The 25,449-nt window shown below is 48.9% G+C and overlaps 1 protein-coding gene across 5 annotated transcripts; it reads left to right on the top strand.

Annotated features, from left to right (window-relative positions):
* Positions 1 to 4,323: 4,323 nt before the first annotated feature.
* SLBP (stem-loop binding protein) lies at positions 4,324 to 25,104 on the top strand. Of its 5 annotated transcripts, none has more exons than XM_025386094.1 (8): positions 4,329 to 4,958; positions 5,097 to 5,213; positions 12,726 to 12,830; positions 16,945 to 17,004; positions 17,310 to 17,447; positions 21,397 to 21,546; positions 22,978 to 23,044; positions 24,180 to 25,104. In XM_025386094.1, exons 1-8 carry the CDS (start codon positions 4,663 to 4,665, stop codon positions 24,294 to 24,296), a joined length of 1,050 nt encoding a protein of 349 aa, XP_025241879.1. In that variant the 5' UTR covers positions 4,329 to 4,662; the 3' UTR covers positions 24,297 to 25,104. The 5 variants fall into 5 exon arrangements, with proteins under 5 accessions (XP_025241882.1, XP_025241879.1, XP_025241878.1 ...); XM_025386093.1 differs by having other exon boundaries at positions 16,924 to 17,004; XM_025386097.1 differs by lacking the exon at positions 5,097 to 5,213 and having other exon boundaries at positions 4,324 to 4,958.
* The last annotated feature ends 345 nt before the right edge of the window (positions 25,105 to 25,449 follow it).

Here is a 25,449-nt window from a genome sequence, read left to right as displayed (position 1 = left end):
CCTGGCTGCCTGGAGAACCCTGGGTAGGTCCCAAGGGTGGGATAGAGAAGAGGGCACCGCTGTGGTGTGGGAGCAGTCCTGGGGCTTCCTGGTGGCTGTGGCCAGTTGAGGGCCATTCCTGGGTGGGGTGGCAATGGAAGGACAGGTCAGAGTGCCCTCATTTGTGGGGCTGCCCCTCAGGGGTTCTCATCCTGTCCTTGGTGCCTTCTGCTGCCCAACAAGTCCAGGGAAGGCCGAGGCCTCAGACTCCTGGGTAGGGGTGGGGGTTGAGGACCAAAGTGCCATAGTGACATCCAGAACACAAGCCCACCAGGGTCCAGCACAGGCTGCCCACTCCCCCAGGGTCTCCCAGGCTCAGAAGGGGGTGCACGCCCCATGTGGTCAAGGCTCGGGTGAGTGTCTTGCCCAATTTCTGTTGGTTCAAGGGGAGGGGAGACGTTGGCCAGGCCCCAGGCACAGCCCTGACACAGCCGTGGCTACTGGAGGGGCCTGACACCTGCGGCCCCAAAGCCCCTGGGCTTGGCTGTTTCACGCAGAGGTGATGGACTCAGGTGGCCTGACCCTTGGGATTTGGGAGGCTTCCTGGAACACTCAGCAGGTGAAGGCAGCAAGGGCCGTGGCTGGGAGCCAGACCTAGCCTTGATCCTGAGTTTTTTGTTTATTTGTTTTTTTTTTTTAAGATGGAGTCTCGCTCTGTTGCCCAGGCTGGAGTGCAGTGGCGCCATCTCAGCTCACTGCAAGCTCCGCCTCCCAGGTTCACCCCATTCTGCCTCAGCCTCCTGAGTAGCTGGGACTACAGGTGCCTGCCACTGCGCCCGGCTAATTTTTTGCATTTTTAGTAGAGACGGGGTTTCACCGTGTTAGCCAGGATGGTCTCGATCTCCTGACCTCGTGATCTGCCCGCCTCGGCCTCCCAAAGTGCTGGGATTACAGGTGTGAACCACCGTGCCCGGCCGATCCTGAGTTTTAAGGGCTGCCAAAGAGGGGCAGTGGGTTGGGGTTGTTTTTACTACAAAAGAAGTAACTTAGTTTTATAAAGACAAACCTATTGTAGCCAAATGACACCATATTTAATAAAATGTACTCTGAAGTGATGTACTGTGTTTTGTGTGGCCTGATATTAAAACCAAACTTTGGTCATAGTTGGAGAATGGCCTGGGGGTATTGGAGGAGCCACCTTAGAGGTGGAATTGTGCGCATGGCGTGCTTTGCTCAGAATAAGGAGGAAAAAACCCTTTGGTTGGGAGGCGGGTACAGTAGGAACCTTCGCTGATTTCTAGTTTGAGGACTCTGGGGTCTTGACAACCCCCAACCCAGGGCCATCTGCAGGAGCAGGGCAGGAGGGGCAGAGACACATCCTGGGGGAAGTCACTGTGTGGTCACCACTGTGGCTCCTTCCAGATTCAGGAACTGATGTGTGGACACGTGAGTAGCCAAGGAGCGAGCAGCCTTTCCGGTTCACTTATGTTTGGAGCTGCCTCCTGTGAGGACACGAGGCTGTCTCTACTGACCTCACTGTGGGTCAGGGTGGCCCAGCAATTGCCAGCTGAGCACCTAGGGCAGACAAGGTGGCACCCGGGGTTCCCCACAGCACTGGGACCTCAGGTGATCACCCCAGCAACTGGACAGTGAGTGCTTGCTGCCGTTTTCCCCATTCTGCTTCTCGACTCACAGGACGGTTCTTGGGGAAATGGTACACGTAATCCTGTTGAAAGATATGACAGTGGGCTCTAGTTTCCTGCGCTCCGAGTGTCTTCAGATTCTTTCCAGTGTGGTGCTTTCACTAGCATTCTTTTGCATACACAACCAGGCACTGCTTTAACCAATGACAGAGACTAGTGAGCATCTACTGAGGGGCTGTTACAGACCCTGACTGTGTGCCAGGCCCTAGGGCTCCCAGGCACTTGGACTTTGGCTCTGTGCTGTTAACTTAGAGGAGACTTTATTTCTTCTGAAAAGTTACAGCCTGATGATGAGAATCGCTTGAACCCGGATAGCAGAGGTTGCAGTGAGCCGAGACTCCACTCCACTCCAGCCTGGGCGACAGAGTGAGACTGTCTCAAAAAAATAAAAAAGGTACAGCCTGCAAGGTGGCCATCCCTCAGACTGGAAAGCACAGCCTCCGGCCAAGACCAGAGACGGGCACTTCAGAGGAGGAGGAGGGGTTGGGGCAGGAGCTTTATGCTGAATGGGTTGGCTAAACATGCATATTCAGCAGGTGACAGGATCTATGAATATTCATGAAGGCAGTCCTGACGCTTGCATCCTGAGCAAACATAATCCACATTCACTTTGGGGTGGAGACTTAACATTTCAATGTATTATAATGAGGTTCTACACAGGCCAGAAGTGGTCCATCACTGTGGGCTCTTATCTGGACCAAGTTACTGAAATCAGTCGCTTGCTCAATGAAACCTGTAGTTCCAATGAAACCTGTAGTTATGGCTAGTGGAATGGGGGCTGGGGGATCAGTTGGCATCTGGTGGAACTGCAAATTGGTTTTTATTGTTTTGAGACAGGGTCTCACTCTGTTGCCCAGGCTGGAGTGCAGTGGCACCATCTGGGCTCACTGCAGCCTTGACCTCCCAGGTTCAAGCAATCCTACTTCAGCCTCCTAGTAGCTGGGATCACAGGCACACACCACCACAGCCGGCTACTTTTTTTTGGTTTTTAGTAAAGAAGTCTTGCTATGTTGCCCAGGCTGGTCTTGAATTCCTGAGCTCAAGCGATCCTCTCACCTTAGCTTCCCAAAGTGCTGGGATTACAGGTGTGAGCCACAGTGCCTAGCCTTTTTGTTTAAGTTTTTTGTAAGACAGGGTCTCGCTGTTGCCCAGGCTGGTCTTAAACTCTGGACCTGAAGCAATCCTCTGGCTTCAGCCTCCCAAAGAGTTGGGATCACAGGCATGAGCCATCATCTCAGCCACTGCACTGTTTCAATACTGCTTATCTCAAGGCCAGTGCTTGTTGGGCTACTAAGAGGAAAAGAAAAGCAGTGTGACAGTAAGAATATAGTTTAAATGTAGGGTGTGTGACTTAACCCTTGCCTGGCATGACCTTAGGTCTTATTCATAATTTGGTATCTTATTGCCACTGGTGTCCCACTGACCACAAGGGGGTCCATTCAGTTGTTGGGGCTTAGGATTTTAATTTTTTTTGAGACAAGAGTTTCGCTCTTGTTGCCCAGGTTAGAGTGCAGTGGCATGATCTTGACCCACCACCTCCCGGGTTCAAACGATTCTCCTGCCTCAGCCTCCCGAGTAGCTGGGATTACAGGCATGTGCCACCACGCCAGGCTAATTTTGTATTTTTAGTAGACACGGGGTTTCTCCATGTTGGTCAGGCTGGTCTCGAACTCCCGACCTCAGATGATCCTCCCACCTCGGTCTCCCAAAGTGTTGGGATTACCAGCGTGAGCCACCGCACCCTGCAAGGATTTTTAGTTTACAGTATTGAGGGTTATGGGATGCCCAGGGCCTGGGGAGGGAAGGGACAGGATGTGTCTGTCCTAGTCTTAGGATGACCTTTTCAAGTTCAAAAGGGGGCGGTGGGCGCACCAAGGCACAGTCCTGAGGACAGCAGGTGCAAAAGCCAGGCCCTCCGAAAGGTGTAGGGCCTGAGAGGGATCCCAAGCATCCCTGGGGCTCAGCCTCCTGGACCTGACCCCACTGCCCACTCTTTTGGCTGGTTCCACTCTCCCCTGCATCCCTCACGTTGTCTCCAACAGGAAGCTGTGGGAACCTGTTCCCAGGTGTATGTGTACCCCTGTTGGGGATCTATTTGGCTGGATCCGCGGGGCCATCAGCTGCAACTGTGACGGCGGCGGGGAAGCGGGACGGATGGTGCGGATCTACAGGACCTCGCCTCCAGGTGGGGCCTCCCTGCTGAGCCAGGGATTCTTCAGGATACTTCAAGTCCAGTCAACTCCAGGCAGAGAGTGGGAGCGTCAGGTACCGGCGACACAGCGGAGGACGTCACGGGCGGGCAGGGAGGCAGCGGCATCCGAGACTAGCGGCGGAGACTAGCGGCTCAGTGGGTGGCCGGTGTGCGGCTAACGGCCAGGGCAGTGGGACCGGAAAGACTCAGCGTAGTGGTCAACTATCGCTACCTAAAAGGTTACTCCAAAACTTTAAGCGGCTCAAAACAGCAGACCGCGGCTACGCGCCTGCAGCGGCCACGGGACCGTGGGGAGCAGTCAGTACTGGCCATAGCCACGCCTTCCGGGTTCCGGGTTCCGGGTTCCGGGTTCCCGCCAGGGAGGAGACACGCCCCCACCTGGGCAGGGACCAAGCAGAGCCGCGCTCCACCCAGGCCGGGACCAATGGGAGATGCGCCACGACCCAGGCTGAGAAACGCGCCGCTTGCCCTTCCCCCACAACCTGCGCCGCGTCGCGCGCGGCCGAATCTCCCGCCAAAGCTGCCCCCGCCCGCCAAGGCGCGACCTATCAGCGTCGCAGCGGCCCGCGGCGGCCCGGCCGTCTCAATCCCGCGGGTGGAGCTCAACCTTTTCCTTAGGCCTCTCCTCAGCCCACGGCGTCGTTCCGGCTCCCGGGCCGAGCGCCAGGCAGTCGGGCTTCGCGGCTGCCCGCGGTTCTGAGGTCTCGCCCCAGCCCCAGTCGGCTGGCGAGGCGCGCGCAGCCGAGTGGACCCCCACGGCGTGGCCCGATGGTTTCGCCCGACCCGGCGCGCGCGGGAGGCCGAGGGGCGGGGCCCGGCGCCGATATAAAGGCGGTTGGGGGCGGGGCGCGCAGAGGCTGTGAGCGCCGGCGCGGGGACGCAGCTCGCTCCCTCAGGTCCGGTTCTTCCCTGCCCTGCTCTGCGCGCCCGGCCCGCGCCCCCGCCGCCTCAGCCCCGGCCCCGGCCCCGGCCCCGGCCCGCCCTGCGCGCCCGACGCGTGCTGCCATGGCCTGCCGCCCGCGAAGCCCGCCGAGGTATCAGAGCCGCTGCGACGGTGACGCCAGGTGAGGCCGGGCTGCGCGGCGGGCGAGGGAGCGCGTGCTCCGTGGGGCGGGGGTCGTGCGGGGCCGGATGTTGCGGGACGGGGGTCGTACGGCGGTCCCCGACCTCCCGAGCCCCGCCGACCGCGTTCCTCCCCGCAGCCCGCCGTCCCCCGCGAGATGGAGCCTGGGACGGAAGCGCAGAGCCGACGGCAGGCGCTGGAGGCCCGAAGACGCCGAGGAGGCCGAGCACCGCGGCGCCGAGCGCAGACCCGAGAGGTGGGCACGGGACCCGGGGGTCGGGGCGCGGTGGAGCCCTTGACGGGGCCGCGGGCTCCAGGGACCTTGTCGCGCTCTCTCGGTGCCGGGATCGGCCAGGTCGGCGTCCTGCGTCCTTTTACCTTTGTCTCCGCGCGGCCCCTGCACTGGGGCGCCCGCACCGGGCCTGGCAGGCGCCGGAACACTCCGGAAGCCTCTTCGCGGGGCGGGAGTCTGCTGAACTGGTGTCAGCCCGAGTTGGCCAGTTAGAGTCTGTGTGGTGCTCCCGGGAGAGGTCAGGGTCTCCGACGGGCTTCTCGTGAACACGTGGAAGTCAGGGGACACCCGAGTCCCGACGAGAAGTGAGTTTACCGGGTTCACCTGCTTGGCCATTTTCTAGGTTAGGCGGTGTGCAGGGGGAGGGTCGAGATGCGAGCGAAAGGAGGGCTTGATAGGGGTGGGACAGCCGAGGAGGGTTTGGAGGAAGTAAGCAGGGGTGCCAGTGGTCATAGTGGCGGGGCTTTAAGGGGCTATGGTTAGAGAAAACTCGAGGGGCTTTGTGTGGGGTGGTCCGTCCCGCATTGGGGGCTTGTTGCTCCTAAGTTTCCTGAAAGGCATGGTGACTTGGCCGAGATGCAGCAGTGAAGGCGGGAGGAAATGCGTGGTTCAGGATAGACTTCCGAAGGCAGGACCTGTGAGACTTGCTGATGGGTTGGGGATGGGAAGCGTGAAAAGAAAATAAAAACTCGGACCCAAAACCACTATGCCAAAAGGAAGAAATTAAGCTGAAGGCGGAGTCATGCAAGAAACTACCTTTGCGTTTCCTTTTGTTTCTAAGCAGATAGCTACAGATGAAAGATGAAGTGTCTCCACGGGTGAACTTTGTTCACCTTAAGTGCCGACTTACCGAGCGCACGAGGAATACATAATTGACTATTCCCCTAGCTGCTCGTTTTCTCTTGGAACATGTGGATCCTTTCTCCTTCAACCTACTCTTCTCTTTTAAATATTGAAGTCCTCACAATCATCTTTGGAGAAAGGCACAAATCACAGACTCTTTCTGTAATTTCGTGTTCTTTTAGTCATGTCCTTAACAAGTTAGCTAAATTCCTAAAGTAATTGAGACCTGTCTCAGACACTTTTTGGTTTACAGAGGAAAGAGGCATCAAGAATGACTCAAGCCTTTTAGGTCTGAACACTTGATTGTGGGGCCATTTGCCAAGATAGAGAAGATGGGCTGGAGCAGCTAGTTATGGGAAGTTGTGAGGCTTGAGAAACTGCTTAGAGAAGCAAAGGAGATGTCAAGAAAGGTAATGGAGTGTAGGAGTCTACATGGGAGGCATCTTCAGGCACAATGAGTTACCAGGGCATAGAGATGATATTTAAAGACTTGGGTCTAGGGGGCTGGGTGCAGCGGCTCCTGTCTGTAATCCCAGCACTTTGGGAGGCCAAGGCCGGCTGATCACCTGAGGTCAGGAGTTCGAGACCAGCCTGACTACATGGAGAAACCCCATTGTTGGGGACCAGCCTCAACACCACCCGTAGGGTACGCGAAGTCCGGTGGCAACAAAGGAATGAGAAGAGACAGGTTAGGAGTTCATAAAGGTGGGAGCCAGGGGCCCAGTTGGAAAATGGAGGCTGCAAAAGGTCCAGAGTTCTGGTCTCCACACTATTTATTGAGTACAATCACTTAAATCTAAGAAGTAGACGTTCAGGGCGAAACAGTGAAAGAGAAGCAGTGTATCATAGGCATAATTTATAGCAGTAGCGGTTTAAATGAATCTCGTTTGTGCTCAAACAGCATATCTGTAACTTACCGATGAGTAGCTAGTGGGAGCGGGCTTAACTAGGACCCTGCATGTCTGTCCACATTCCAGTGCTTTAAAGGAGTGTTTTTCTCCTTGAACACAGTGTTTAAAAGATAAGAGAGCAGGTCTTGATCTGAGCATGGGACCATGATGGCAATTTTAGGCGGCTTTCCTCCTCAGAGGCCTCTTGTGGCTTTTCACAACTTACTGTCCCATATTTTTATGGCCAGTTTATACAGGCACCCAAAAAGCCTTTTTCCCAACACCCCCATCTCTACTAAATACAAAATACTCGGGAGGCTGAGGCAGGAGAATCCCTTGAGCCCAGGAAGGGGAGGTTGCAGTGAGCCTAGATTGAGCCATTGCACTCAAGTCTGGGCAACAAGAGTGAGACTTTGTCTCAAAAAGACAAAACAAAACAAAACAAAAACTTGGGTCTAGGGGTGGGTACAGAAGAGGCCTTAGGTCCAGATATGAAGGGAAGGTTATCAAACCTTATTGAGATCAAACTCTGAACTCTCCAGTGGTCTCATTTAGCTGAAGATAAAAATATTAAATCCTTACAGTGCTTTAGGAGTTACAGAAGTTTTTGGTATCCTCATTCCTCCAACTATAGGAATGCTTCTGTGCTAGGGCCTTTGCACTTGGTGTTTGCACGTTGTGGGTAAGGCCTGGAGGCATCTGACAAATAGAGCCAGCTCCTTGATGGATAAGATCTAGAAGTACTCCCTTTGGAAGGTTGTTAGCTTAGTGTGTAAAATTAGGCTTTGTTGTCCTAAGATAGGGTAGATTGTGAATGTAACCTACTTAATCTAAGAAATGGACTTAAAGGTACCAAAATACGGTATGTAGTATATGGTCATTCACATACACAGGCTTTAAATTATTCTTGTAGTTCAGGAACTTGTTACACTGGGAGACCCAGACTTGAACCTCTTGATACACTAGTGAGGATGCTTGTATCCAATCCTGGACAGGCCTCTATTGAGTCAACTTAATTTTCAGTTAATTACCTAATTTGATTTCATGCCTTTCTACTGTTTTTAGAATCTGGAAATTTACTTTTAGAAATCCAATTTAAGTTTCTCTTGAGTTGTGTGACTGTAAGGGAAGAAATGATAATTACATAAGTATTATTCATTAGTTATTGCAATTGTATTTTCCAAGCACAGCATTTGGTTTACAGCTAAAATAGGTTGCTTATTTGTTGTAATTAAAGTTAGTTATCCAGCTTATTTTTTTGTGACGGAGTCTCACTGTCATCCCGGCTGGAGTGCAGTGGCATGATCTCACCTCACTGCAACCTCTGCCTTCCAAGTTCAAGCAGTTCTCCTGCTTTAGCCTCAGAGTAGCTGGGACTACAGGCATGTGCCACCACACCCGGCTATTTTTTTTTTTTTCTTTTTGAGATAGTCTTGCTCTGTTGCCCAGGCTGGAGTGCAATGGCACGATCTCAGCTTACTGCAACCTCTGCCTCCCGGGTTCAAGCAATTCTGCCTCAGCCTCCTGAGTAGCTGAGATTACAGGTGCACACCACCACGCCTGGCTAATTTTTGTATTTTTAGTAGAAATGAAGTTTCACCATGTTTGTCAGGCTAGTCTCAAACTCCTGACATAGCGATCCACCCGCCTTAGCCTCCCAAAGTGCTGGGATTACAGGCGTGAGCCACCATACCCAGCCTAATTTTTGTATTTTTAGTAGAAGCAGGGTTTTTTTTGTGTGTGTGTGAGATGGAGTCTCGCTCTGTCACCCATGCTGGTGACAGAGCTTGCTCACTGCAAGCTCCACCTCCCAGGTTCATGCCATTCTCCTGCCTCAGCCTCCCGCCTCAGCCTCCCGAGTAGCTGGGACTACAGGCGCCCGCCACTGCGTCTGGCTAATTTTTTGTATTTTTAGTAGAGACGGGGTTTCACCGTGGTCTCGATCTCCTGACCTTGTGATCCGCCCGCCTTGGCCTCCCAAAGTGCTGGGATCGCAGGCATGAACCACAGCGCCCGGCCTGGGTTGAGGCGGGGTTTCATCATGTTGTCCAGGCTGGTCTCAAACTCCTGACCTTGTGATTTGCCTGCCTCGGCCTCCTAAAGTGCTGGGATCACAGGCATGAGCTTATGCACCCGACCCAGTGTCTAGTTTTAATATCAGTAATGACCAACAGAAAAACGGGGTAGAAAAATAAAAATGTGAGTTTATGTTTGATGTATAAATAAGATACATCAATTTGAATTGCCAGAATTTGGGGCATCAAGCCTTAAGCTTTCAAATTTCCTGATTTTTTTTTTTTTTAATTTTAATTATTATTTTTTTGAGGCGGCATTGTCGCTCTGTTGCCCAGGCTGGAGTGCAACCTCCACCTCCCAGGTTCAAGTGATTCTCTTGCCTCAGCCTCCCGAGTAGCTGGGATTACAGGCACCTGCCACCACACCCAGCTGATTTTTGTATTTTTAGTAGAGATGGGGCTTCACCATGTTGGCCAGTCTGGTCTTGAACTCCTGACCTCAGGTGATCCGCCTGCCTCAACCTCCCAAAGTGCTGGGATTACAGGCGTGAGCCACCATGCCTGGACTATTATTTATTTATTCATTTATTTTTTGAGATGGGGTCTCTGTCTCCCAGGCTGGAGTGCAGTGTGTGATTTCGGCTCACTGCAACTCCGCTGGTGGATCACTGCAACTTCCACCTCCTGGGCCCAAGGGATTCTCCTGCCTCAGCTTCCCGAGTAGCTGGGATTACAGATGTGAGCTACCACGCCCAGCTAAGTTTTTGTATTTTAGTAGAGATGAGGTTTCACCATGTTCCCTGGCTAGTGTGGAACTCCTGAGCCCAGGCAGCTGGCCTTGGCCTCCCAAGGTGCTAGGATTACAGGAGTGAGCCACTGCCTGGCCATAAATTTCCCGATATTGACTGAAGACTACCTTGAGCTTGAGATGGAACTGAGCTCCTGGATTTGGTTTGACTCAAATGTAGGGGGTACTTTGCCAGTAGATGGAGTCCTGATACAGCAGGGACTCTGACTTATACTCCTCCGTACACATTGTAATCATAGTGTATGTAACATTCTGAATTATTAATCATATGCACCTGAGAGGTAAACGGCTGTGTTAGCTATTCTACATTACTATTTATTTATTTTTTGAGACGGAGTCTGTTGCTGAGGCTGGAGTGCAGTGGTGCAATTTCGGCTCACTGTAGCCTCCGCCTCTGGGGTTTAAGCAGTTCTCCTGCCTCAGCCTCCCTAGTAGGTGAGACTACTGGTGTGCACCACTGCACCTGGCTACCTTTTGTATTTTTATGTTATTTTTGTATTTTATTTTAACATGGCGGGGTTTCGCCCCCATGTTAGCCAGGCTGGTGTCGAACTCCTTATCTCGGGTCATCCACATGCCTCGGCCTCCCCAAAGTGCTGGGATTACAAGTATGAGCCACCGCAGCCTGCCACCATATATATTTTTTTGAGATAGTGTCTTGCCCTGTTGCCCAGACTGGAGTGCAGTGCCAGGATCAAGGCTTATCCAGCCTTGACCTCCTGGGCTAGAGTGATCCTCCTGCCTGGGCCTCCTACGTAGCTGGGACTACAGGCACGCCCCACTGTGCTCGGCTGTTTATTTATTTTGGAGATGAAGTTTCAACCTTTTTATTAAAATCAACTTCTCACAATGTATAAATGCTGCATATTAGCACACATGAAAAAGACAACTTCTAAGGTACCCAGAAATGTGTTCATACAGGTTACAGAGTGGACAATTTGCTCTAGACAGTCAGCATTGGATAAATCAGAAGATTATCATCCCTCAGTACTGTACGCAGTCTCAGTAAATATTTACAACATGGTGAGAAGGTGTCAGCTGTACCTGCTTTCTAATTCTATGAAGTACTCAGACTTACAGATAATTCAGAACTAAAGACTCTCCCATGATAATCTGGCAAAATAAAACAAGTAGTCTAAAGTCTCGGTGATTTTGGTGTGTGCTACTTCCATGATCAAATCCAAACACTCCTGGGGTGGGCTGGATAAGTTTTTGGTAGCCTGCTTCATTATCAGAAGTTTGGTAATAAGCCTTACCAATAGAATACCATTTCTTCAGCATCAGTCATTTCTCAGCTGGTTAATGGATCAATGATCTCATCATGAATGAAAATGGAGAGAGAACTGAAGACAATTCTTCTCACACTTAACAGGAATTAGGATGGGTCAATGCAGTCCGGGTGTGGTGGCTCACAGCTGTAATCCCAGCACTTTGGGAGGCTGAGGCGGGTGGATCACCTGAGGTTGGGAGTTCGAGACCAGCCTGGCCAACATGGAGAAACCCAGCCTCTGCTAAAAATAAAAAATTAGCTGGGCGTGGTGGCTCATGCTTGTAATTTCAGCTACTCGGGAGGCTGAGGCAGGAGAATCGCTTGAACTTGGGAGGTGGAGGTTACAGTGAGCTGAGATCACGCCATTGCACTGCAGTTTGGGCAACATGAGCGAGACTCCATCTCAAAAAAAAAAAAAATGGGTCAATGCAGAACAGAAGGAGGCAGACATTTGGCAAGTGCAGGATCCTACTGTTTAGTATAGACGTGTCTGAAAAATTCTTATCCTGGAGGTTCATATTCAGATGAAGGAGTCTACACTGGCCAGATAACCTGGAGGAATGCCCGACCTGCACTTATTTATGATACGGATACAGGCTTGGGACTACACAGTGGAAACACCCACCTGAGAGGGCCTCAGTTAGAGACTTACCTTGCAGATCCTTCTCAGTTTGACAACACATCCCTCTGTATGGCCAGCCAGGGGGCACGAGGTTGGTGGAAGTGAGTAGTTGCTCTGCACCATCAAGCATGCACATATCTGTCTAGATGTGCCCACAATCTATGAAACTTGGGCTTTGTTAGAATAATGGAATTCTTTGGTCTTCGGTTTTATGAAAGGCAATATTGTCACAATCCTGTCAACATTGACATTGGCAGTGACTGCAAGCTGGGGACTAATGGCATAGGGACAAATTAAATACTAAATGGGAAACTCTACACTCTCTGAACTTCTCAGAGTCAGCTTCATGAGCTCCAGCATTAGGCTGGATGTTGGATCAGTGAGATGAGGCTAACCCATAGAAATGCCAGAACTGAAGCTGAAAACTAGATATGGGTTTTTCTGACTACCACACACACTGCAAAAATTTGAAGCAAATCTCCATCTTAATGTCTGATACGGTGGCTTTATAAACACATACCAGAGATGAACCAAATAACTTGATTTTAGCCATATGATAGCTCTGGACTACTGAAGTGTGGACACCCAAAAGGAATCATACTTTAGTTTGAAGTCTTACATTCTAGTTGGTTTTATTAGACCTCCCAAACACAGTGGGCACGCTGCCAAGGAGCTCCGTGACTTCTGCCCTAGTGACAGCCCTGGGTAGATTCAACTGATAGGTTCTGTTCTACATCATGTTTGCTTTTGTCCTGCTAAACTCCAGTTTAGTATGGCTTGATACAGATAGTTCACTGATTTAATGCTTGTATTTTTTTGGGTGGGGGGTAGAGATGAAGTCTCACTATCTTGCCCATGCTGGTCTTGAACTCCTAGGTTCAGGTGATCCTCCTATCTTGGTTTCCCAAGTGCTGGTATTACAGGCGTGAGCCACTGTGCCCCACCAGCCTTTGAATATTTCTTGACATACAGTTTGAAAGGAAACAAAGTACGTATCATGGTTCAGCAGCATTTTTGTTTTATTGCAGCTTTACCACTCCTGAAGGCCCTAAACCCCGTTCCAGATGCTCTGACTGGGCAAGTGCAGTTGAAGAAGATGAAATGAGGACCAGAGTTAACAAAGAAATGGCAAGGTACACATTTTGGACCACTTTGAAGTGTTAATCTGTGGCATTTTCGGTAACACATTAAATTTGGTATATGTCTTAGAACAGTGGTTCTCAAAGGTCTGGGCTCCAGACCAAAGGCATCAACATTTACTGGGGACTTGTTGGAAATACAGATTCTCAGACCCTTCCCTGGGCCTGCGAATGGGGTGGGGCCTGGCCATCCTGTGAAAAGTCCTGCAGGTGAGTCCCACTCTTTCAAGCTTGGAGACCACTGTGTTCCTGGTGGTAATCCTTCTGAGAGTGGAAGTAGGTGCACAGTGGTGTTACTGCTGATTGCAGGCTGGAGGACTATCAGAAACTTTCTCTTTTTTTTGGAGATAGAGTCTTGCTCTGTTGCCCAGGCTGGAGTACAGTGGCAAGATCTCGGCTCACTGCAAGCTCTGCCTCGCGGGTTCAAGAGTCTCCTGCCTTAGCCTCCTGAGTAGCTGGGATTACGGGCACAGGCCACCATGCCTGGCTAATTTTTGTATTTTTTGTAGAGATGGGGTTTCACCATGTTGGTCAGGCTGGTCTCGAATTCCTGATCCGCCCACGTTGGCCTCCCAAAGTGCTGGGATTACAGGCATGAGCCTGTGTGCCCGGCCTAACTGTCAGGAACTTACTACAGTCATTTGTTACCACCGACCTTCTGTGTGCGGTGCTCACACAACCCAGCACACTAGATGGAGTGCTCTCTCCAGATGAAGGAATACGTTGACACCGGCTCGGGCAACAAACACAGCTCAGAAATGCCAACATACAAGGAAAGGTCTCAAACTTGGATTCTGTGAACCTCTTGCAGTTGTACACAAGATTGTGTGTGTATCCAAGTTACCGCAAACTAAGCTACTTCCTCTTCGTTGACTCATTACCTAATGCATCCTTAACCACTGTTTAATCTCCCTTGATTATCAGTGTGTTGGTCCTTTATCTTTTGGTGAGTTGCCTAACTCAAACCCAGTTGCATGGACTGGGTTTATTCAAACCGAGTTAAAATGTGGCTTATAATTAGTTGAAGTATTTTACAAGATAATTTTAGCCAACAGCTGGCTGATAAACAGGGTCTTGAGAAAAAAGTGTCTTGCGTGTCAGCCACGGAATCATACCTAGACTACCTGTTCTCATTTTGGCAGCCAGTGATGGTATTTATAGCTGCCTCATTTGAAAAGGGACAGGAATATGTGGGCATTGGTTATTGAACATTTGGGGGAGTTATTTGTAATTTCTTCTGGTATCAAAATGTTTGGGTGGATAGTATGCCTTGGTAAAAGAAATGAAGTAGGAGTTCACAGATGTGAGTATCAATGTTTTTCGTGAATTACTGTATTTATATAGGTCTTCACTTTCTCAACTATAAAATTAGAATGTTAGCCGGGTGCAGTGGCTCACGCCTGTAATCCCAGCACTTTGGGAGGCCGAGGCAAGTGGATCACGAGGTCAGGAGATCAAGACCATCCTGGCTAATACGATGAAACCCCGTCTCTACTAAAAATACAAAAAATTAGCCAGGCGTTGTGGCAGGCGCCTGTAGTCCCAGCTACTCAGGAGGGTGAGGCAGGAGAATGGCGTGAACCCGGGAGGCGGAGCTTGCGGTGAGCCAATATCGTGCCACTGCACTCCAGCCTGGGCGACAGAGCGAGACTCCGTCTCAAAAAAAAAAAAAAAAGAATGTTGACTTAACCCGTATAGTTTGTGTTGCATTCACAAGTCTTAGAACAGTTCTTGCATACCTATAGCCTAGTTGCTCCCTCAAGTCACCCCTTGCCAGGGATTATCTGCAGCTCATATTCAGGCATATTCTACCTGTCTAGATTGTCCTGTGAGTGGATCCCTATTTATTCTTCAGATATCTCATGGGTCTGTGCCTGAAAATTGTCTTGTTTTGGAAAACAGCACTGTTTGGACTACTCTGTTGATTATACCCTTTGTGAAGGAAAGCTATGGCTTTTATTTATTATTGTTATTTTTTGAGATGGAGTCTTGCTCTGTTGCCCAGGCTGGAGTGCAGTGGTGCAATCTCGGCTCACTGCAACCTCTGCCTCCCAGGTTCAAGCAATTTACTGCCGCAGCCTCCTGAGTAGCTGGGATTATAGCCATGTGCCACCATATCTGGCTAATTTTTGTATTTTTAGTAGAGGCTGGGTTTCACCATGTTGGCCAGGCTTGTCTCAAACTTCTGACCTCAGGTGGTTCGTTCACCTTGGCCTCCTAAAATGTTGGGATTATAGGCGTGATCCACCGTGCCCGGCCAAAGCTGCAGCTTTTAGTGCGACCTGTGTGATTTAAAACCTCCTGGCCCTTTAGTGAGCCGTTACTGGCAGGCCAGCTTACTTCCCAGCAGTAAGGGGCACGAAATGTCAGCTTACTGTGCTTTAAGGAGACTAACAGACTACAAACTAGCAGTATAAGAGTATGAAAATGGATTTTTGGCATGGCACGGTGGCTCACGCCTGTAATCCCAGTACTTTTGGAGGCCAAGGCTGGTGGATCACCTGAGATCAGGAGTTCGAGACCAGCCTGACCAACACGGAAAAACCCCATCTCTATTAAAAATACAAAATTAGGGCCGGGCGCGGTGGCTCAAGCTTGTAATCCCAGCACTTTGGGAGGCCGAGACGGGCGGATCACGAGGTCAGGAGATCGAGACCATCCTGGCTAACATGGTGAAACCCCGTCTCTACTAAAAAATACAAAAAACTAGCCGGGCGAGGTGGCGGGCGCCTGTAGTCCCAGCTACTCCGGAGGCTGAGGCAGGAGAATGGCGTAAACCCGGGAGGTGGAGCTTGCAGTGAGCTGAGATCCGGCCACTGCACTCCAGCCTGGGCGACAGAGCCAGACTCCGTCTCAAAAAAAAAAAAAAAAAAAAAAATTAGCTGGGCGTGGTGGCTCATGCCTGTAATCTCAGCTACTTGGGAGGCTGAGGCAGGAGAATCACTTGGACCTGGGAGGCGGAGGTTGCAGTGAGCCAGGATCTCACCATTGCACTCCAGCCTAGGCAACAAGAGGGAACTCCGTCTCAAAAAAAAAGAAAATGGATTTTCATCATACCTGAAACCAGTCTTTGTCATCTGTGGTACTGGAGAGAATGAGGCCCTGTAGCACATGATTTGCAGGACTAATCTCTGAATCATACAAAGATGGTGTTATATAGCTAGTGCTACTCTAGATAGGAGATAGCACAGGAGATAATTACTTCATTACCTTCTGGCGTCCAAGCTGCACTGAACACCTCAGCAAACTTGGGTGGATTTTAGATTTTAAGAGGAGGCACAGTGATACATGGCATAATTTAGATGCCTGCATGACAGGCCAGGCGTGGTGGCTCACTCCTGATCTCAGTACTTTTGAGAGACCGAGGTGGGAGGATCGCTTGAGCTCAGGAGTGCAAGAGCAGCCTGGGCCATATAGACCTCCATCTCTCCAAAAAAAAAAAAATTTTTGGAGATGGGTGTGATGTCACTTGCCTGGAGTCCTAGCTGCTTGGAAGGCTGAGGTGGAATGATTGCTTCAGCCCAGCAGTATGAGGCTGTGGTGAGCTGTCATGATCGTGCTGCTGTACTCTAGCCTGGGTGACAGAGTGAGACTCCATCTCAAAAAAAGATACCCACATGAACTTGGAGCTCAAGGTAGTTCGTGGTTTCAACGTTAGATTGCGCTAGACTCCTTTTGGAGATGTCATATTTCTGTTTTTTTGCAAAGCCATGTTCTGGTAATGACTGCAATAGAAAGCAGATGCCTCAGGAAGTTCATGAGGAACAAGACAAGGGGGCATGTTTGGTCTCCAAGATTGGAGAAGGTATGCAGTGCCCAGTAGGCATACGGGACCCATTAGTAAGTGTGGTGTTTTTAAAATAAAAATATATTTCAATTTGTGTTTTCTTTTTCTTTTTTTAAGGCTGCTAAGTTTTTGGGGATGTACATTTTTGTTGTGTGGATCTCACTACTTAAACTGAACCTGACAAGGATTTCTTTTGGCCCAGGGAGCTTCTGGATTTCATAGGATGGTGTGCCTGAGGGTATCAGGGTGGAGCTTCCTCAGACCTGGCTGCTTTATTTTTATACCTTTTTTTAAAAACAGCAATATTTATTTTGCCCTCAGATATAAAAGGAAACTTCTCATCAATGACTTTGGAAGAGAGAGAAAATCATCATCAGGAAGGTAAAGGCTGTGTAAATGATTATTTTCTAATTTGATAGACCTGTAATTTTAAAAAGAAAAAAATTGTGACTGTCAGAAATGCTGATTGTCACAGTAGCATTTTATTAATACTTTCTTCACTGATTTGAAATACTATATCTGTTGTGTACTAAATTCCCATACATGCTGTCTCTGGACTGTTGAGGATTAATATGGTTGGGAATCTGGAGTGAATCCTCCATTATTGTGTTTTGACATTTTCTTGGCTTACCTTACATGGTGATCTTAATTGCAGGGCTTATTCTGTTAATCTGTTGTTTTTTCAGTTCTGATTCAAAGGAGTCTGTGTCCACTGTGCCGGCTGACTTTGAGACAGATGAAAGTGTCCTAATGAGGAGACAGAAACAGATCAACTATGGGAAGAACACAATTGCCTACGATCGTTATATTAAAGAAGTCCCAAGGTAGTCTTGTCTCAGTGGCATGTCTTGAACAAGCCCTGTAGCATTGCATTTCTAAAGAGTTGCTTAGATTGTGTAGTACAGATGATGCTGGGGATAGTTCACTCCTACTAAGAGCTATTTAATAGAGACTTACTGGGACTTATGACGTAAATAAAGAATGGATTGGCAACTAAAAAACTAAAGACGTGAAGATTTTAAAAATCATTTTCAGAATTTTGAATGTTAGATAACATTTTATTTCTTAGGAGTCAGCAATTATATAGATGTAAACTTATTAAAATACATGATGGGGAAAAAATGAAGTTCAAGTTAAATACTGTAAAATTCTAATTGGAGAAAAATAATTGGCATTGCCCTATTTCCTTTAAGCAGCATGTTCTTGCCTATCTTGCTCCATCAAACACACAGACACAAAAGGATATAAAGAAAGCTTTAGTGTTTTCCTGAATTTTTGGCAGGATTGGGGTTGAAATTTAGTTTTCTGGGCCAGGTGCAATGGTTCATGCTTGTAATTCCAGCGCTTTGGGAGGCCAAGAGGACCACTTGAGGCCAGGAGACTAGCCTGGGCAATACAGGGAGACCTCATCTCTACAAAAAATTTTAAAATTAGCCAGGCGTGGGCCGGGCGTGGTGGCTTATGCCTGTAATCCCAGCACTTTGGGAGGCCGAGGCGGGTGGATCACGAGGTCAGGAGATTGAGACCATCCTGGCTAACACGGTGAAACCCCGTCTCTACTAAAAATACAAAAAATTAGCTGGGCGTAGTGGCGGTTGCCTGTAGTGCCAGCTACTCAGGCTGAGGCAGGAGAATGGTGTGAACCCGGGAGGCAGAGCTTGCAGTGAGCTGAGATCATGCCACTGCACTCCAGCCTGGGCTGCAGAGTGTGAGACTTTGTCTCTAAAAAAAAAATTTTTACTTTTGGCCGAGTGCAGTGGCTCACACCTGTAATCCCAGCACTTTGGGAGGCTGAGGCAGGCGGATCACGAGGTTGGGAGATCGAGACCGTCCTGGCTAACACGGTGAAACCCCGTCTCTACTAAAACTACAAACAATTTGCTGGGGGTGGTGGTGGGTGCCTGTAGTCCCAGCTACTCGGGAGGCTGAGGCAGGAGAATCGCTTGAACCTGGGAGGAGCAGGTTTCAGTGAGCCAAGAGTGCACCACTGCACTCCAGCCTGGGTGACAGAGCAAGACTCCATCTCAAAAAAAAAAAATTTTTTTTTTTTTTTAATTTTTTGGAACATAGATAGCAAAGGAATAGTAAGATTCAATGTGATGGTGCTTTTTTGTTTCCTCCTGAGTCTTGCTGTGTTACCCAGGCTGAAGTGCAGTGGCATGATCATGTCTCACTATGTGTTTATTTTATTTTTTTGAGATGGAGTCTTGCTCTGTTGCCCAGGCTGGAGTGCAGTGGCGCAGTTTCGGCTCACTGCAACCTCCGCCTCCTGGGTTCAAGTGATTATCTTGCCTCAGCCTCCTGAGTAGCTTGGACCACAGGCGCATGCCACCACACCCGGCTAATTTTTATATTTTCAGTAGAGATGGGGTTTCACCATATTGGCCAGGCTGGTCTTGCACTGCTGACCTCATGATCTGTCTGTCTCCGCCTCCCACAGTGCTGGTATTACAGACGTGAGCCAGCGTGCCTGGCCATCATGGCTCACTGTAGTCTTGAACTCCTGGCCTCAAGCAATCCTCCCACCTCAACCTCCTGAGTAGCTGGGACTAGCAGTGCATGCCACCACACCTGGCTAAATTGTAAAAATTTTGTAGAGATGGGAGTCTCCCTGTGTTGCCCAGGTTGGTCTTGAACTCCTGGCCTCAAGTAGTCCTCCCAAAGTACTGGGATTACAAGCGTGAGCCACTGTGCCAGGTGGATAGTGCTTTTTTTTTGAGACGAAATTTTGTTCTAGTTGTCCAGGCTGGAGTGCAATGGTGCAGTCTTGGCTCACCGCAACCTCCACCTCCCAGGTTCAAGTGATTCTCCTGCCTTAGCCTCCAGAGTAGCTAGGATTGCAGGCATGCGCCACTATGCCCGGCTAATTTTTTTGTATTTTTAGTACAGATGAGGTTTCTCCATGTTGGTCAAGCTGGTCTTGAACTCCCGACCTCAGGTGATCCACCTGCTTCCGCCTCCCAAAGTGCTGGGGTTACAGGCGTGAGCCACCGTGCCCGGCCCAGATAGTGGTTTTTTTTTTGTTTACATATTTGTTTGTTTTGTAGAATCTCAGTTGATTTTTTATTTATTTAATTTTGAGACGGAGTCTCGCTCTCGCCAGGCTGGAGTGCAGTGGCGCGATCTCAGCTCACTGCAACCTCCGCCTTCTGGGTTCAAGAGATTCTCCTGCCTCAGCCTCCTGAGTAGCTGGGATAACAGGTGTGCACCACCATGCCTGGCTAAGTTTTTGTATTTTTAGTAGAGACGGGGTTTCACCATGTTGGCCAGGCTGGTCTTGAACTTCTGATCTCAGGTGATCTGTCTGCCTCAGCCTCCCAAAGTGCTGGGATTACAGCGTGGACCACTGTGCCCGACTTTTGTTTTTTTGTTTTTGTTTTTGTTTTTTTTTGAGATAGAGTCTCGCTGTTTTTTTTTTTTTGAGACGGAGTCTCTGCTCACTGCAAGCTCCGCCTCCCGGGTTCACGCCATTCTCCCGCCTCAGCCTCCGAGTAGCTGGGACTACAGGCGCCCACCACCTCGCCCGGCTAGTTTTTTTTGTATTTTTAGTAGAGACGGGGTTTCACCATGTTAGCCAGGATGGTCTCAATCTCCTGACCTCGTGATCCACCCGCCTCGGCCTCCCAAAGTGCTGGGATTACAGGCTTGAGCCACCGCGCCCGGCCTGTTTTTTTTTTTTTTTTTTTTTTTTTAAAGGTGGAGTCTTGCTCTGTTGACCAGGCTGGAGTTGCAGTGGCATGATCTAGGCTCACTGCAACCATCGCCTCCCAGGTTCAAGTGATTCTTCTGCCTCAGCCTCTGCAGTAGCTGGGACTCCAGGCATGAGCCACTATGCCTGGCTAATTTTTGTTATTTTTAGTAGATATGGGGTTTCATCATGTTGGCCAGCCTGATCTCAGACTCCTGAGTTCAAGTGATTTGCCGTGTCCAGCAGGGTGTTTTATTTTTGAGACGAAGTATCGCTCTGTTGCCCAGGCTGGAGCAACACGAACTCGGCTCACTGCAGACTCCACCTCACTGGTTCAGGTGATCCTCCTACCTCAGCCCCCCAGTAGCTAGGATTATAGGCACCACGAGCGGCTGATTTTTGTATTAGTAGAGACGGGGTGTTGCCACGTTGGCCAAGCTGGTCTTGAACTGCTGACCTCAGGTGATCCACCCGCCTCGGCCTCCCAAAGTGCTAGGATTATAGGTGTGAGCCACTGCGCCCAGCCCGTAGCTGTTTTTTGTTTTCTTTCTTTTTTTTTTCATGACGGGGTCTCGCACTGTCACCCAGGCTGGAGTGCAGTGGCATAATCTCAGCTCACTGCTACCTCCATCTCCCGGGTTCTAAGCAATTCTCCTGCCTCAGCCTCCCAAGTAGCTGGGACTACAGGCGCGCACCACCAGGGCCAGCTAATTTTTGTATTTTTAGTAGAGACGGGGTTTCACAATGTTGTCCTGGATGGTCTCGATCTCTTGACCTCGTGATCCGCCCGCCTCAGCTTCCCAAAGTGCTGGGATTACAGGTGTGAGCCACTGGCGCCTGGCCTTTTTTTTTTTTTTTTAATAGAGATGAGGTCTCACTGTGTTGCCCAGGCCTTTTTTGAATTCCTGAGCTTAAGTTATCTTGGCACGACCTCCCAAAATGCTAGGATTACAGGCGTAAGCCACCACGCCTGGTGATCTATAATTTTAAAAATAATACTAATCTCATAGTTTGGTTAATCTTCAAGCTAATGTGGAAAGGTGAGTGGCATGTGGGCATGTGCTAGAATAATCTTTCTCCTGTAGACACCTTCGACAACCTGGCATTCATCCCAAGACCCCTAATAAATTTAAGAAGTATAGTCGACGTTCGTGGGACCAGCAAATCAAACTCTGGAAGGTGGCTCTGCATTTTTGGGATCCTCCAGCTGAAGAAGGATGTGATTTGCAAGAAATGTATGTCTTTATTGCATTCTTGTTCTGTGATTCTCTGATTGGTCCAGTGACTGGAGCAGCTGTGCATCACTGAGACAGGAGGTTCTGGTGCCAAGTTCCCCAGCAGCTGTTGGCGAGCAGAGCAGCTGCTGCTGCAGCTTGGTGCCGAGTTCTTCTGTACTGGGTGGGAGGCAGCTGGAAGGAAGAGTTTGCTTCCTGGATTGAATTTATTTTTTCAAGCACAGTCAATCTGGGAATACAGGTTTTGTTTGTTGTTTTGCTGTTTTTATTGTTGGAGTTCTTTTTCCCCTACAGTACAGCAATCTCTGGAATTTGTTTTTTAAATATAAATATCCTGAAAAGTATTTGTGTCATTTCTGTCCAACCATGAAAATAAAAGTTCTTAATTAAGGAAGAAGGCTTTCTTTCCCTGTCGGCTTTTTTTTTTTTTTTTTGAGATGCTCTGTCACCCAGGCTGGAGTGCAGTGGTGTGATCTCAGCTCACTGCAACCTCCACCTCCTGGGTTCAAGTGGTTCTCCTGTCTCAGCCTCCTGAGTAGCTGGGATTATAGGCACGCACCACCACGCCGGGCTATTTTTTGTATTTTTAGTAGAGACAGGGTTTCACCATGTTGGTCAGGCTGGTCTCAAACTCCTGACCTTGTGATCTGCCCGCCTCAGCCTCCCAAAGTGCTGGGATTACAGGCGTGAGCCACTGCTCCCAGCCCTGTTGGCTTTTAAACTTGTGCCTAGTTGAAATGTCTCAGGCCTGAACTTTTGCTGCATCATGGGAATACCTGCTGACCAGGAAGGTAGAGAGAATGATCTTGTACCTCTCTCCTTCTATGTGGGGTTTCTTCTCAGCTCCCCTCTGGTCCTGAGCCTCTCCCTTTCTCAGACACATGTTTTAAACAAACAATTGAGTTTCTCCTCTGTGCTGGGAAATTTATGTTAGAGACTGGCATCTTTGAAACGATTTGTAAGTGACTTAACCAGTTTATCCTGACAGATGTCATTCGGGTTTTTTTCCCCAGTGTGACACTAGTGTCCCATTCTCTGAGTACAAACTTGGAAAAAATTAGTGATGATGCATAGTATGTTCACAGTGCTTGTTTCTCCCCCTCAAAAATTGGGCTTATGAGTGCTTCTGTTTCCAAGGATGCTTGTGTGGTGAGCCCAGCAGATCTTTTTGCTGCTTCTCATTGCCACCAGCTTTCTCTCTGCTGGATTGATTGGGCTAGGGTTAAGTCTGTCAAATAGTCACTGAAAGCTGATCTCTCAGGGAGCCTAGGGGACACTGTCAGTGGCGTGTCCCATAGGCTCACACAACAGTTGTGGCTGTACCATATGGGTGGGGTTTGTCTGTAGCGAACAGACTTGAATTCAGCTGCGCCCCATCTCCTGGGTTTGTTAAGTTAGTGCCTGATGCACCTATTGGATTTCGTTTAACAGACACCCTGTAGACCTTGAATCTGCAGAAAGCAGCTCCGAGCCCCAGACCAGCTCTCAGGACGACTTTGTAAGTACTTTCTTTGGATGAGTCTTTCAGCTTGGGGGTCGCAGGTGGATTGTTAACACGTGCTGCCTTACAAACTGAAGTCTGGGCTGGGCACGGTGGCTCACACCTGTAATCCCAGCACTTTGGGAGGCCAAGGCGGGCAGATCCTCTGAGGTCAGGAATTCAAGACCTGGCCAACATGGTGAAACCCTGTTTCTTCAAAATACAAATATTAGCCGGGCATGATGGTGGGTGCCTGTAGTCTCTGCTACTCAGGAGGCTGAGGCGGGAGAGTAGCTCAAACCCAGGAGGTGGATGTTTCAGTGAGCCGAGATCGTACCACTGCACTCCAGCCTGGGCAACAGAGCAAGACTGACTCAAAAGAAAAAAAAAGAAAAACGTCTGCTGGGCACAGTGGCTCACGCCTGTGATCCCAGCACTTTGGGAGGCTGAGGCCAGCAGATCACCTGAAGTCAGGAGTTCAAGACCAACCTGGCCAACAATGGTGAAACCCCGTCTCTACTAAAAATACAAAAACTAGCCGGGTGTGGTCGTGCAGGCCTGTAATCCCAGCTACTCAGGAGGCTGAGGCAGGAGAATCACTTGAACCTGGGAGGCAGAGGTGGCAATGAGCCGAGATTGCACCACTGCCCTCCAGCCTGAGTGACAGAGGTGAGACTCTGTCTCAAAAAAAAAAAGTTTTAAAATGTATCAATTTAAATGCTGTCTCCTGTCCTGAGACAGCCACTATTTGTGGTGTTGTCTAGGCTTTTAGAATTCTTTCTGTGCTTATAAACTATGTACATGGCCAGGTGCAGTAACTAGTGACTCCTTCCTATAATCCCAGCACAATGGGAGGCCAACCAAGGCAGGAGGATTGCTTGAGCCCAGGAGTTCGAGACCAGCCTGGCCAACATATACTCCATCTCTACAAAATAAAAATAAAATGTGTGTACATCTAAACTTCAGTGTCTTGTAAATAGTACATGTGGTTTCTCTTTGCAGTGTCGCTATTAAAATCTCAGTTGCACGTGAAGTGTACACTTTGCTGTGCATTACGTCACATGATTTACCACATAAGCTGTGGGGGTGTAGGAAGTGGTCCCTGTTTTCAGGGTGAGATGAATGTCAGCTGACCCATGCTTCTGTTTTCCAGGATGTGTACTCTGGCACACCCACCAAGGTTAGACATATGGACAGTCAAGTGGAGGACGAGTTTGATTTGGAAGCTTGTTTAACTGAACCCTTGAGAGACTTCTCGGCCATGAGCTAACTGCCACCTGGCGGCCAGGAAGAGAAACAGCTCCTGCCTGACTAGGTGGAAGGCTGGCCAGGCACCAAGCATGTGTGTGCACTTATACCTGGTGGTTTCTCTGTTAGTAGTCCATTATCTCATGATGAATTATTTTTGCCTTACTTTCTTAAGAAACATTAATAAGAAACATTAATTTTATGTATAGTGAGTGTATTTTGCATGTTTTAAATTGTAAATGGCGCTAAATCCAAGAAAGTGTACTTGAAGCAATCTTCCAGCAAGCTTAATTGCATAATCCCTGTTGTCCTCCAGGGTAAGCTGACAGGTCTACTTAACTGGTTTTCCACAGGCACTTCAGTTGCTGCTTGTCAGATGGACTGTTTTGGATTTAACCATGTAATCCATGGGACCAATTGAGAGTCAGCTACTTTTATAGGCATCAAAGTATTCTCAGACACCTTTAATATCTTTATGGAAACTTAGTTTTTGGCCTTTTACCAGTATGTCATAACAGCACTCTGAAGTCAGACATTGTTAAATTGAGCTATTAAACTAATGGGTTTTATGTAAGTTATATGGTCTTAATTTGGTACTTGTAAATAGCACTAGTTAGATTCTTTAGAATACTCCAAGAGTTAGGGCAGCAGAGCAGAGCGATTTAGAAAGAACATTTTAAAACAATCAGTTAATTTACCATGTAAAATTGCTGTAAATGATAATGTGTACAGATTTTCTGTTCAAATATTCAATTGTAAACTTCTTAAGACTGTTTTGTTTCTATTGCTTTTGTATGGGATATTGCAAAAATAAAAAGAAAAGAACCTTCTTTAAGTGACTGAGGGTGTTGCCAGGTGGCCCAGCTGCCATGAGAGCGAGGGTCAGAGTTGTGTCTGCCCTTGTTGTGTCTGAAGCGAGTGGCACTGGGTAAAGGGCCTTCTTTATTTTTTTAATGTTAGTTTTTGATAGAGTTTTGCTCTTGTTGCCCATGCTGGAGTGCAGTGGTGCGATCTTGGCCCGCTGCAACCTCGGCCTTCTGGGTTCAAGCAGTTCTCCTGCCTCAGCCTCCTAAGTAGCTGGGATTACAGGCATGTGCCACCACGCCCAGCTGATTTTGTATTTTTAGTAGAGATAGGATTTCTCTAGGTTGGTCAGGCTGGTCTGGAACTCCCGA

The sequence above is a fragment of the Theropithecus gelada genome, chromosome 5 (genome assembly GCF_003255815.1).
Source record: "Theropithecus gelada isolate Dixy chromosome 5, Tgel_1.0, whole genome shotgun sequence".
Classification (NCBI taxonomy): domain Eukaryota; kingdom Metazoa; phylum Chordata; class Mammalia; order Primates; family Cercopithecidae; genus Theropithecus; species Theropithecus gelada.
The sequence above is the reverse complement of the archived record's forward strand: the minus strand, read 5'-3'. Positions and strand labels throughout refer to the sequence as shown.